At 44.6% G+C, this 14318-nt stretch overlaps 1 protein-coding gene across 2 annotated transcripts in view; it reads right to left on the bottom strand.

The window, feature by feature from the left end:
- LOC8027963 (golgin subfamily A member 1) overlaps positions 1–14318 on the bottom strand; it is a 50965-nt gene that overhangs the window by 34516 nt on the left and 2131 nt on the right. Inside the window, exons 2-7 of one of the 2 annotated variants that reach the window (XM_040213314.2) lie at positions 12415–12494; positions 12285–12321; positions 11030–11142; positions 8758–8886; positions 6437–6643; positions 3095–3190 (exon numbers count right to left, since the gene is read on the bottom strand). In XM_040213314.2, coding sequence (XP_040069248.1) covers positions 3095–3190; positions 6437–6643; positions 8758–8886; positions 11030–11142; positions 12285–12321; positions 12415–12494 — 662 coding nt within the window. The remainder of the gene's footprint in view (positions 1–3094; positions 3191–6436; positions 6644–8757; positions 8887–11029; positions 11143–12284; positions 12322–12414; positions 12495–14318) is intronic. The other variant, XM_040213315.1, reaches the window with a different exon arrangement.

Raw genomic sequence — 14318 nt, 5'->3', positions numbered from 1 at the left:
ATTGCGGTGACCACGTGAACACCCGGTCAGCCAACACCGGGAGGAGAAACTCATGACGTCATCGTTCAATTTCGCTCTGAGAGGTAAAAACAAACAAAACGTGAAAATGACGTACACATGCCTCTGACATAGTGGCTCAACGTTTGCCGCTCCAACTCCGTCGCTTTGACTGCGCTGACGATTGCGCCTCGCGTCGCACGCTAGAGTTGGCAGATTTCGGCGACTTGGCTCGCTTGAAGGTTTGCTAGCCAGTTTATTAAATATATAGACGGAATTAGATCGTAATATTTGACATGGGGTCTTCCTGTGTGATACTGAAAAGGGCTACATAGTTTTCTAAATATCAAAAATGAAGCGGAGTTGCCCTTTAAAGGGAAGCTGAAACACTTAAAAATGAGAGAGAGGTCAATTTTAGCGTAGTTTTATCTCATGAATCTGAATATCACATTAATTTTCCTCAAAGATGTACCGTATTTACTTGAATATAAGTCGACCACGAATATATGTCGATGCCTTCATATTAAACTCGCCGAGAATAAAGAAAAAATAATTCGAATATAGGTCTACCTTTTATTTTTTTTTTCTTAAAGAACAGAAGTTAGGGCAAAAGAAACAAAGAAACCTTTATTTACAGCACTCTCAGCTAAATCACAGTGCGATGCCAAAAACTTATTCATCGTCAGAACTTCCAAACATGTCATCGTCGCTGAAAGCTTCGTCAGCTTCGTTGACATCCTTACAAATTTGCAACAAAAAGATTGAGGTACACCTAAGCACTCTTAAGAGTTGTGAATGCGAAAGCATGCAAGTCGCTCGTCCGCTCCCTTTTTTTTCTGCTGCATACAGTAGGGGACGAGGAACAAGAGAGGCACACGGCGAGGTGCGAGGGACAAAAAAGAGAAAAAAGGGGGAACGTGACGGCCCCCGTGGCAGCAGTCGAATCTGGCAGGGCTCGAGGGCAGACGATCCTTCATCGCGGAGTCGCGGACCCAGACCTTCATCGCGGAGCCGGGCCTGCATCATCGAGGCAGGCCGGCAACACAGCGGCGGTCGCCACAACCGGAGAGGCCAAACCAGCGGCAGACCTTGAAGAGAACTATATTTATAAAACTCCTTCTCATGGCAGCGGGCGTCGTCTGGTTTCTCGGTGAGCGAGTGGAGCGCGGTCCGATCGGGCAGGGGCAATAGGACACCCACAGTACTTTTCGTCGCCGATCAGCGTGCGTGCTTCCCTGGTGACCTTGGACGCTCCGTGTTAACGGCGAGCTGATGGACATGCAGCGCCATGGGGTGAGCGGTTGTGGAAACTAAAGAGCGCAGCGGCCAATGGGAGCCCCGTCAAAGCACAGCAGCCAATGGAACCGAAAGAAACTAGGTGCCGTTTTCGCGCTTCAATCTGATGACGTCAGCTCGCTCCATGTGACAGTTAATGCTTTCGCATTAAAACCTCACTGGCACCGATGCAAAATGGCGACAACAAGAAATAAAAAAAGGGGGAGGCAGACAAAGCGACGCGATGGAAGATCACATACAAAGATGCGAGCAACGCTGCAAGCCGCCACAAGCAACAAGAAGCTAAAGTAACCTCCGTATTTTGTTTTGATGCGCGCAAGGGGGAGAGGGGAGGAGGCAAGACAGTGGTGCAAGGCAAGGTGCGTGGCATGTCGGCGAAAACTAAAGCCCGAGAGATGTGTGCCAGCGGTGGCCCTGGCGGGCCACCAGCTGCCACTGTTTTGGTTGTTTTCGTGCAGCAAAAGCTTTCTGAAATAAGAAGCAGTGCGGCACTACGGCGAGTTGGTGAATCGATAGCTCCATGCACTCGGTAGGGTCCCACAAATTGTTCCCGAATGTAGGTTGAAATTTTCTTGTCACGACTATAGGTCGACCCTTAATTTTTTACAACATTTCCGGAAAAAGAAGGTTGACTTATATTCGAATAAATATGGTAACTAAATGCGAGAAAACATGAAAAATCTCCGACCAGTCGTGACATCATAAGAGGATCTTTCGGCTGCCAAGCGCGTGTCGCTCAAGGGCTGCGAACGCAATCGCAAGCTTGCCAGGTATATTCCTCCCCACTGTCACCGGTCGTGAAGTCTCTTTTTTTTGCCGTTTAAAAATAGCAAGAGTGCGCCTGCATAGCTTGGATAGGCGCTGAAGATGTGAGAGAACGGAGATTCCGAAGACTCCTTTTGTGAAGTCACGCTCCGGGAAGGGGGGCCTTCAGCAATATTTTGGAAAGGATTTTCTGCAACCTCCATGCAAGAAATTAAAAAAAAAAGATTTAATATTCGAGATTCTGGAGGTTAAACAAGACGATTTTAAGTGTTTCCTCAAATACAAGACTACTTCAGCTTCCCTTTAACTCTTCTTAATATACTGGTCTGAAAAACTGCTTTAAAACTGCTTCAAAATATAAGATGAACTACAAATAACTCAAGAAGAACATGAAAACAAGATGAGAGGAAGTTATTACAGCACCCCTGAGAAGGCGGGGGCTCAGGGGTGCTGTAATAACTTTTTTTCCCAATACAGAAGGGATGCTGCAAAGCTATCCCCAAGTTTATCTCTCCCCTTTCTCTATGTAGCAGAGATGCAAGTGCAATAAAAAGTACTAAAAAGCATTTTTTAACAAAGCTGGCATATCTGTTTTTTTCTTGTTTGTTTATAGACTTTGTACAAATCATTCGTTTTTTTTCCTGGGAAGCATACGTTAGACTAGGGTGCCTACCTAGCAAACCCCTCGGGTATGCGAACACTATCTTATGTGAGTGGGTGCATGTCGGGAAATCAAACTTTTTGCCTTAAAAGTGAAGTGGGCACTAAATCAGGATATTAGACTATACAGCAAACATTCCCCGACACATGAATACCCTATGAGTGCATAATTATACACTATATACTAAAAAACGGAAAAAAGACAACACAAAGAAAAACCTAACGAGACATCTGTTTTGTCGTTTGTAATACTGTCTTCTGTTCTTAATGATTTTATGTTTTGGCAGTCGGTGAACAAGCCCACTAAACAGCACTGCCAGTGTTTAGAGACACACACATAAGATGAAACAATGTGTATTGCTGCAAAGCAGGGTACCCTGGACTTGTAGAGATCATGCGTGTGCTTGAGGCCATCGTGTTCGTCCGTCAAGTTGCCCAATGTGCACTCCAACTGGCTGATGCGGCCCGAATTCTGTAAAGACAACAAGCAAAAAGATACATATGCTGCATCCATGCAGCACAAATCAATACTTGATGACGATGATCAAAGTGCAATATGCTGCTACAGTGATGTGGAGCAAACCAGTAAAGAATGGGGCACACCTCAATAACAAAAATTGTAATAAATTTATCCAATTCTAGCCATTCATTTGGCCATGCCTGCCTCTTGCCTACATGCTTGTACCATATTTTCTGGACTACAGCTCACAGATCATACATATATACCTGCGCGCTAATAAAGCAGGCATTTTAAAGCATGAAATGCTTTTTAAGGCTACTCCCCAATCCCAAAGTATTGTCCATATGTCTGCTCGCACATCTCCCTGTTACTGCATTTCCCACTAAATTTAGCGGAGAAATTGATGTCATGTGACCTATACACAAATTCAATTTCTCCGCTAAATTTAGCAGAAAATTTAATGTCCCTTGACCTGAGGTCACGGGACCTATAGACCAATTCAGTTTCCCCGCAAAATTAAAAGGAAAAATTGACATCACAAGACCTATGCACGAAATCATTTTCCCCCCTAAATTTGGTGGAAAAACTGACGTCACATAACCAGGGCTCCGTGTTTTAGGATAAATCCGAAAAACTCCTAAAAACACCCGCCGGTAAAATTTTGGTCAATTCGGATTTATCCAATAAACTCCGAATATTTATGTGTCTCTGCCACTCCACTCCCCTCCCCTCCCCTCCCCCCCCCCCCCCCCCCCCCCCCCCCCCTGGCAAAAAAAAAAGTAGAATACTTTTTTTTTTTTTTCCAGTTTGATCAGCACAGAGCCAATGGCCCTGGAAAATTCCACCCTAATTATCTTTCGAATCTCGGACCGTTGTCAAAAGGGTTCTTGCCGCTCGTCTCTTCAAGGCTGATTCAGGGCCACAGGTCGTTCGTTGTACATTCGGGTCATGACAAAAGCCACTCTCCTGGTTTCCAGTTAGAGCCATGTGATTTGTGATTTAGAGAAAGGAAAGGGTATGTTTTAGTAACAGTGAAAGCTATGGACCCTACAGATTGTATAAAACTAAGAGGAGGGGCAGTTCAAGCTCTCTATTACCTCCTTAACCATTCCACCCTGCGTGGCCGCGGGCTAGTTTGATGGAATAGGATGGGATGACTATGAGCTTCCTAGTGACCAGTATCTCCAGGAGTTCATTGATTTTAAGGTATCGGCGTTTATCGAAGCGCCACCTGTGTGAGATTTTTGGCGTGGATAAATTAGTATTGCCAATTGCAATGGCACAAATGCCAAATTCAACTGAAGATATTTCAATTGATACAAGTGCATTTTATTTATTTTTTTTTCTGGCATACGTTTACATTCGGTTATTATTTATTTATTTATTTTTAATAGGAAACACAGCGAAATTAAACTCCAACTTTCGGAGATTTGGGAATCAAAAAGATATAAACTCCGATAAACTCTGAATCTTTGGCAAAAAATGAACTCCGAAAAACACCCTCCGAATTTGACGAAAAATAAACTCCGAAAATATGGAACCCTAGACATAACCTATATGCCAATTCAGTTTTCCCGCTAAATTTAGCCGGAAATCTGATGTCACGGTGCCTACAGACCAATTCAGTTTCCCCGCTTAATTTGGTGAAAAGACTGACGTCACGTGACACGACGTCACGTGGCCTAGACTATAAAAGACTGTATGTGGTCTTGTAAACAAATTAAAATGATGACTTTTTAAACGCTGCATTTCATGCATCTCAGGACTTTGAAGGTAAAGGTCGCTGCCAATTTTTCAAGGTGTGCTGCGTACCTTGAGCCTCTCATGCACCCAGTGCAGACAGTCAAGGAAAGACCACTTTCAGCCGAAATTTGTCAATGTCCGCACACCAGATGCAGGTCATAGTCTGCACACTGGATGCAGACTATGACCTCAAAAATATGGTGGTTACTTTGTACAAATTTGCTTGCATGCAACAAGCGAGGCAATAAGTTTGACTACAGAAATCTGGAACATGTTCTCAGCACAGAGTAGCCAACAAGGGCAAATACCAGGGTCAACTTCGATGTTTTCCTGCTCTGTCCTTTCTACCTGCCCGGAAGGTGTACTGGGTTCAGATTTTATTCAAAAGCCAGATTTCGTTGCCAGCCAGATGACTTACTGAGTCACACCCCATGCTAGATTCAGACAATTTTCTGTTAAGGAGCGGAAAAAAATGACCATATCTCTACATGGTGAATGATGTTGATTGGGGCAAAGCTCTGGTGGTGCTGATGATACTGATTTTGTTCATAGGTAGTGCTGATGTCAGAAAGAGAATGTGTGGTATGGAATGTGGTTATATACGCATTTGAGCATTTGACCGCACCACCCTCTCGTCTATAAACGTTGGGCCAATGCATGCAAAGTTTAACGCGATTATATACGCATTTGACTGCAGCACCCTCTTTTGTATAGACGTTGAGCGGCTACATGCAACATTTCATCCATGACAGAAACCCCAGCTCTTGAGTTACTACCACATCTCAGAGCCCGCTACTTGTCCCGCAGTCAGGGCCGAGTGGTTAAGGTGATGGACTAGAATCCCTTAGGGTCTACCCTCACAGGTTCGAATCCTGTCGACTGCGCAAACATTTTTTCTTTTTTTAAGAAGACAGATGGGATGGCAATCGATGTGAGCACGGACGCCGGATGGACAAGTCTAGACCCTAAAGAGCTCTGCCCCTAAAACTGATTTTGTGTCGAAACCAGCTCAACACACACGGCATTAGATGAGAGTGGCTCCGTGTTACACAGAGATGGCACTCCAAGTTGTGGGCCTTTAAGAAACCATACGTGCGCTCATCGGTTGTTTTGGAACAATTGTCACCGTCATCCGTCACCGTCACCACTATCAGCAAAGTGGGCGATTGGGCACGCCTATCGGCGCAAAGCGCAGATGGCCACGGAAAGTGATGACAAAAGCAGACGACACGATTGCGGGAGGCGGTGTGGGGGTGAAACGGTCAATGAGACAAGACGCAGTTGACGTCATATGCCAACGCCACCAAGAGCGAGTTGGACTGAGAAGCACATGGTTCTCGCGGATTACTCCTACCAGAGTTGGGGTTGTTTTGAGTCCTTTCTTTAACCTCGTTCATTCATTTACCACTGAACTATTAAACCTGTTTTTGTGTACCAACTTTCGTCCGAGCGTCATGCTTTGAAAGGTCGGCATAAGAAGGTCGAACCAAACACAACGTGCAGCGTTGCCCCTACCTGCAGCGCCTCCTGCTTAAGCCTGTCCACCTCTGCCTCGAGGGTTGCCTTCTCCTTGAGGAGCTCCTTGTTGCGCCCTTGGTCCCCCTGCACCTTCTGAGAGGCCCTCTCTAGCTCTAAGACCCTCTCCTGGGCCAGCCGGCACTCCTCCGAGCGCTGGCGGAGCTTCTCGTCTGCTGCACGCAGCTCCTGCTGACTGCACAGCAACTACATGGCAAACATTACGGATGAACCCATTTAGTAACCATTTGGGGAAGGAGAAAGACATACCAGAGAACCAGAGAATGCCGATCATCCACCCACGTCCCATAAACCGCCCATCTGCTACATTTGAAACGTTTGAAAAATAAGCAAAGGGTTTATCGAGTTTCTGAACGTTTCCAGCTGAACAAAGAGGGAGAAACGTAGAGGTTATCGAGCACCCACCCCAAACTTCTGAGCACACTCAGCTGACCTAGACGCTCCTGCGCATCGGCCCCTTCTTCGAGCATGCCAATACAGTGCAATAAAGCTTGACGAGCACACGCCAGCTAAGCGGTGAAGCCCACCCTATTTTCTGCCCCTTCTGCATTTTTGCCTTCAGACCGAACAATTACCCACCCCCAGTTTTTCAATCATCTCCAACTTTTAGGTGGGTGCTGGCTCAAATTAAACACAATTTTTTTCTCCGAATTCCGAACGAAAATTCTCCCATTTTCACATTTGTTGGCATTGATGAAATGTGGAACTCATTAACAAAACTTGTTAACACTACCAAAAATATACAAATAATACTTCCAAAAAAAAAAAAAAAAAACGTTACTTGCATTGCTTGCGATTGCGCTGCTCTCTGGTATTCGCCTCCCCTCCAATGCTGAGAATACAGTTGAACCTCGATTTTACGAAACCCGATTTTACGGATTTCTCGATTTAACGAACAAATTCCGATTCCCAGTGCAGCCTATGCCCAAGGTCTCTTTTCCTCGATTTTACGAAGTTCCCGATTTAACAAAACAATTAGCGGGTACCGGTGACATCGTAAAATCGAGGTTCAACTGTATACATATTCCTTATTAGTATTTCTTTTGAGTTCTTGACTGTCAAGTAAAAAAAAAGGACAAGGAATGACTGCGAGAAAACAAAACCTGATTTGCTGTCCCACAGATGGTAACTACGGTACTGAAAGACGAAACATACTCTAGTCTATGCAAATTGAAGAAGAAACCGAGGAGTAAACCACATCTATCCGTTCAATCGAGATAGCACACAAAAACAGGAACTGTGGTGGTTGTGCTCTTTGTGAAAAAAATATGCTGTCCTAAAAACTTTGCAGGACATGCATATCCGCACATAGTCCACAAAGGGGTAAGTGCCAGATGCACCATATAGATTATTCCCAGTTCTTCCCAAACCAAAAAACGCTCTCAGTGCACAATTAAAAAAAAAAAAAAAAAAAAATTAAAAATATATAAACACAAGCATAGCAGCGTCCGAAAAAGAAAGAGCGATATAATCGGGTAAAAATGAGTTTGCCTTGGTTCCGAACACCTGTTTGACAACCCATAACTCCAGCCGACACAGCTGATGTACTAGTTGTCTTGACAACAGCCTGCAGCCTTTTCTAATTGACTTGACTAGGATTTTTCCCTCAACAATGAGTGAGGACTCAATCATCAAACCAATTTTCAATCTTTTAATCATTACATCAAACTACTACTAAGGTCGTAAGCTGTTTGTGGGCAAGTAAAATAAACATGGCATCCACAATTTTGCGTGGAGTGAATGTTACAACTACTTGGCGGAGGACGAAGAATACGAGAACAAAAGTTAACTAGGTATGTTTATATGTGGCAATTGAGAACAAGACAGAAAGAATTTCAAGTGCATCTTAATCCCACGGTCACAGTTGGGAGACAGCTAGGTTATGCGTGTTTTGAGCTCCTCCCCCCACTGGGGTAACAATGTTTTCATGGCCACATGAGTACATTTATAGCGGCTATAATCACGACACCCAAAGCTGCTCCACTAGCGAAAGGAAATAGAGTATCAGGTTACAAAAGCGTGAGATGAGTGGTTCAAGTCTTGCCGTGGGACACAGGCTTTTGTAAAGATAACTGGCCAGGTTATCATCTTTTCGTTACAACATTTCGCGACGCTCGAGGCTCCGAAACCAGCCCTAAAATACATACTGCGTTAAGGTTTCCCTAGCTGCTACTGTGCTTCGTAACTTGTCCAGGCCCTTCCATCATTAGCGTTCAGTGCATGCCCTCCACAATGCGGCATTGTGGAATTTGCCAGAAGCTGCCTGCTGGTGGCAAAGGGTTTGTGGGGCTGGTGCTCACCAGGTGCTTGACCTTGGCCATCTCTTGGCTCTGGAAACTCTCCAGCTCCTCGCGGTTCTCGCACTGGCTTGCCAGCAACTCCACCCGGTGCTCACTCTCCCGCAAGCGCCTCTCAAGGTCTTCCTTTTCCTGCAGAAAGGGAAGAGGTCAGCCTCACTGGTCGTGGCTAGTCAGCCTCAATCTCTACACCAGCTGAAAGAAATGACCTGGCTAAGGTAGGTACCTCAGACTATGAATAACAATGACAGACATGCAGACATTTGGTCTACGAATCACCCGGAGAGAAGTCTGAAAACCAAATTTGCTGTGTCAGTCTGGCTTGAGATATGGCATTACATTTTGCAGTGGTGAGGGGAAACTTGGCTGCTGCATTATGAATTGTGGGTAATAGTATATCCGCATGATTTCCGAATGAGACCGGCCTTGAGTTCAGAAAGCAAGGGCCAGTTGTTCCAGACAAGTTGATCTCACTAAGAAGCATTAAATAGTGTAGTTCAGAGCGCGACACTGTTAGCGCGAACAAGCGATCGCCGGTTTCTCCAGTTTTTTTCTTTATTTTTATTTATTTATTGTTTTATTAATAAATACCGCTGATCCCTATTAAAGATCGTAGCAGGGTGGAAAGTAACATAAAACGAAGCGATATAGTACCAAAGAGTTACTAGTTACTCATTCAGAACACAAAGCGGAAACAAATGCACTAACAAAGTCTTGGTTAATAATTTCGTAAGGAAGCCCATTCCATTCTACAATCGTTCGAAAAAAAAAGGAGAATTTGAAAACGTTGAAGCGCGGTTGGTAAGGTGTAATCGTAAATGGGGTTTTTCCTCGGGTGGCATGACCCGTCGAGAAAGTGATGTATTCGTCAACATTAATTTTATATTGCCCTTTAATTAATTGAAATACAAAATGAAGTCTGCATACACCGTTTCATTCTTGAACTGGGACAAACCCAAGCTGTTTGCTAAGCTCGGAAACGGACGCCTTCTTAAAGGCGTTAAAAATGAATCTGACAGCTTTATTTTGTATTCGTTGTATACGATTAATTCCTACCTGTGTAAATGAAACCAAGGGATGTCATCCAAGTTAATATTACTACAGAAAGACCTCATTTAGTTCTATAATGTAAGCAATAAAATTTCGTGCTCGCTAATACTATTTAGTGGTAAAATGCGAAAATGCGCCGATGTCGTGTTCGTGCTAACAGTGTTGCGATGTGCACATTTCTCAACAACTTTCTACTGTTTTCTAACTATCACCGAAACCGAAAGGATTAAAATCAATGTTTTATTATTTATCCTGCGGGATATAGGAAAAAATAGTTTTATCAATGTGTCAGCATAAGTACCCACATGACAGGGAAAAGCTGACGGAATCCGTCTTTGGAGAAAACAGTGAAAAGGGAAGCGCGTCGCATAGAGAGGAGGAGAGTAGTGAAGGACATAAGCAAAAGGGAGGCGACTTCATGGGGAGGAAGCCAATGCGCGCGCGGATGCTAGGACGAGTCTGAACTTGCAGGTGTGCCGAGCGCATATGCCATGGCTCGTGCTACAAAATGGAGTGTGAACGAACTACTAGTGCTGGTCTAAGCAAAAGGCAAAAAAATTAAAGAAAGATCCATTAGCAGACTTTTAGGGAATGCGTTAGCATGACCCTTGGGAAACGCCACACATGCCCACCTTTGGGAAACGTTAACATTAATCTCATAACGAAACCAAAAACAGGCAGCAAAAATAGACAAAGCAAAAGAGAAAGCTAAAACAGAAAAGCGAAGGGGTCAGCATTATCGTCTCCCAAAGGGGGACGTCTGTGGCGTGTCCCAAGGGTCGTGAGAACGCATTTCCTAAGGATTCACCAATGGATCTTCCTTTTTTTTTGCCGCCTCCTTAGACCAGCACTAGTACTTGGTTCACATCCCATTTTGTAGCACAAGCATACGCACTCCGCACACCTGCAGGTTCAGACTTGCCACAGCATCCACGAGCATGTCAGCTTCTGCCTTGTGACGCAGCCTCCCACTCGCCTTTGTCTTTCACTACTCTCCTCCTCTCTATGTGGCGTGTTTCCCTTTCCACCGTTTTGTCCACAGACAGCGGATGCTGCCAGCTGCTCGCCGTCATGTGGGTACTAATGCACTAAAATAAATCTTTATGTAGTCTCCACCTATAGAAAGTCCTCACTGCATAATATTTCAACTTCTAAATGTCTATCTACAGTTTGCAAAACATGGTAAGGGGTTCCCACTCTGGTACAGGTTTCTACACCAACTCACGTGTTTGATGAGCTGCAACTTGTGGTAGATCTCCCCGTACTCGGCCCCTTGCTCAGACTTCTTGGGAGTGCCTGCCCGGGCACCATGCCTGGCATGATCTGAACCAGCTGCACCTAGAACGGGGGCAAAAGCTCAAGAGAAGCCTGCGAGGCAAGTGGCTGTGACTATACATATTCTAGAAATAGCAAACCAGCTGGGACTGGCAAGTCCACGTTGCACCCACTTCTTACTAGGTGTCAATGCAAAAAGTTTTAAAAACATGCATCCACTACCTATCATTCTTAAAAGTAGGGTTCACACTATAGTTATGTAGTAATATTGTCCCATGTGGTGACGAAAAGAACAATAAATAAACAGAAAGAAATAAACGTTTAATGTGGCGAACTTGTGCCCAAAAACAGAATAGAAAAAGGATATAGCGTCGCAGGCGTCAAAACAGCAGGATCGAACGCTGGGGCGAGACTGACTGCGGCTCACCACGCGGAGCCCCTTATGCACATGCGTGAGCTTCTGCAATAATCGGTGTAGAATGTTCGACGCGTAGAACATTCGGACCTCGAACAAGCAGCAGGATTCTCGAATTTACCAGAAAACTAAATTGCAGGAGTAACAAAAGATGCGTTGCTCCCAGGAATCGAACCCTGGCTTTTCGCGTGGGAGGCGGGCACGATAATCGTTAGGCCACGCGCGTGCTGCCTACTTGGCCAGCTGCGCGTGCGGCAATATTTATGTAACCCAAAAATCAATAAAACCATAAAATAATTTTTTTTTTTTTTTAATATTAATACCAGAATAACTGAGCTGTCGACAAACATCACACTGCTAATTTTACCGTAAAATGACGAGCAAGCACCCATGCAGAAGGTGGAGATAATCACGAAAAAAAAATGGGGATGGATGGTAGGGTAGGCCCTTGTTTGATCCGACGGAACGGCAGAAGAGCAGTACAGATGTCTGGGAGAATGAATTTTTTAAACACCAAGTGTAGTACATAAGAAACCGAGCATGGCCTTGCCGACCGACTCCAGACGACAACAGACTCTCGCACTCTCAAGCTAGCCAGCCGTCATGCCAATGCTGCGACGTTCGCTGCTGCTTTCTCAGTGCTTGTTCTTTCTTTTGTTTCTGGCAAGAGTTCGCCAATTAAACCTTTATTTTTAGTTTTACGCTTGTCGATCCTTTTCTATCCGCGACAATATACCTTCTGCCTAGATTTCAAACGTTTCAAAAGTAGGTGGTGGAAGTCGACACATACCGCTTCCAGATGGGCTGCTGTGCTCATACTCCTTCTTCTGCCAGGACAGAATGCATTGAAAGAGGACAGAAGATATTTCTGGTTAGTTCACCAATGTTTCTCTTCGCAGAGACGGAGCCTCTCGACTAACCTTGGTCTTCTGCTCCCGGTCGCTGTCCGAGGCTTCACTACAGGTGCTGCGGACTGGAGTGTTGACCCCACTCTCCGAAGCTGTTGAGAAAGATTGAGAAATGCATAAAATTATAAGTTTGCTTTGTAATTGACTAGTAGGTCATAAATGGGGTTTACTACGGTTGATCAAATGCCATTTTATCGAAGCATGTTTTAGAGCAGGGGTTCTCAAACTGGGTTCCGGGGAACACAGGGGTTCCACGAGCTAGTCTCGTTTGCTCCTTGGGCTGTATGTTCACCACTGTGTGTCCATTCACCAGGACATAAAGAGATGTCCAACCTATCCTACAAAATAATCCTGGCAGTGTCGTGCATGCTTAGATGGTTCTTCCGTATACTTTGCAGTGTTGAAAGCCGGTCAATGTTTGTCGCAAAAAAAAAAAAGATACAACTAAATCCTGCTTTTTTTTTTTGTTGCTGAAATTTTATTTATTTATAGTGCAATCTTGTAGAATATTGCTGATACCAATGTACTCTGTGGTCGGTTCTAAATGATGCTACGGTGTTTGCAAAAGCAGGCATTCTGCACGTCATCTGTTTTTCCAGTGGACCTGCATTTGCAGATCCACTGCATGTATAGCTCAGGTAGACTAACTTTCTACGGCCACCAGTGATCTCTCACTCTCCTTGAGGTTTGCCACTACGCCTCAATAACACCGGCCATAAATGACGCAAGCAAGGGACTCTCCACCAAGACTCATAGCAAAGCGAAACAGACCTAGCGACAGAATTTATTCCTGGGCAAATTTATCACTTAGTAGTTGCTTTCTACAGCAGATACGAGGGGTGATCGATATGTTTTGCCTACTAGGCTGTAACTTTTTTATTCTCTGATGGGATTTAGAGATGTTACATTCGAATGAAAGTTTGGAATCTCCTCTTCTCCAGGAGCACATAGCTTTTCAATATAGTCCCCACCGGCGGTGTTGCTCTTCCTCTACCGGTGCACTACTCTCCGCATGCCGTCGTAGGCGATTGAGGATGGCTGTTGATGAGGCTAACGCTCCGCTGGAGGAGCTGCAGTTCCAAGATGTTCTGCCTCATTCACCTGACAGCCCAGACCACCCGTTATCAGACTTCTGGCTGCTTTCCAAGATAAAGAAACATCTAAAGGGTACACGGTTTGCATCTGATGACGAGGTTACCGATGCAGTGCATCCATCGTAGGTGTCGTCAACAGCTGCCCTCAATCATCTACGACGACATGCGGAGAGTAGTGCACCGGTAGCGAAAGTGCATCGCCGCCGGTGGGGCTATATTGAAAAGTTATGTGCACCTGGAAAACAGGAGATTCCAAACTTTCATTTGAATGTAACATCTTTCAATTCCATCACTGAATAAAAAAGTTACAAAAAAGGGGGTAGGAAGAAGATATTAGGTTGGACCCAAACACAGCTATAGATAAAATTATTTAGTTTGGTTTCGATATACGAAGTTTGTGGATGTGGGTTGGATTCACAGAGGGCTCTATCCAACCTGCACATCACATTTGAGTATTCATTAGCTCATGTCAACCGGACACTGATATGGTTAATTTCTCAGGAAAATAAAGAGGTTACTGGCTGGGGATTTTGCCATTAAATTTATCGGCACTGTTATCTCACCGGCACAAAATTCGCTCAGCCACCTACCTGGATGACATCCCTTGTCTAACAGAGTTCATTTAATTTATTCTTTTTTGAGACTTTGTTTATGGGGGATTATTGTATAGGCTACTCACTTTGGTAGCCAATAGCTCATACATTCATCAGCACTGGAGTTGTGTTGCTGTTCCCGCACAGTCGGAGCGGTTGTCACACAGCACAGTAAAAGACAAATGTGTTGATTTTGCCGCAATGTTTTCAACGTGAGAGGGCCTTAAAT

This window comes from Ixodes scapularis, unplaced genomic scaffold (assembly GCF_016920785.2).
Source record: "Ixodes scapularis isolate PalLabHiFi unplaced genomic scaffold, ASM1692078v2 PGA_scaffold3__209_contigs__length_174095766, whole genome shotgun sequence".
Lineage (NCBI taxonomy): Eukaryota > Metazoa > Arthropoda > Arachnida > Ixodida > Ixodidae > Ixodes > Ixodes scapularis.
Note: the sequence above shows the minus strand (reverse complement) of the source record. Positions and strands in the feature narration are given on the sequence as shown.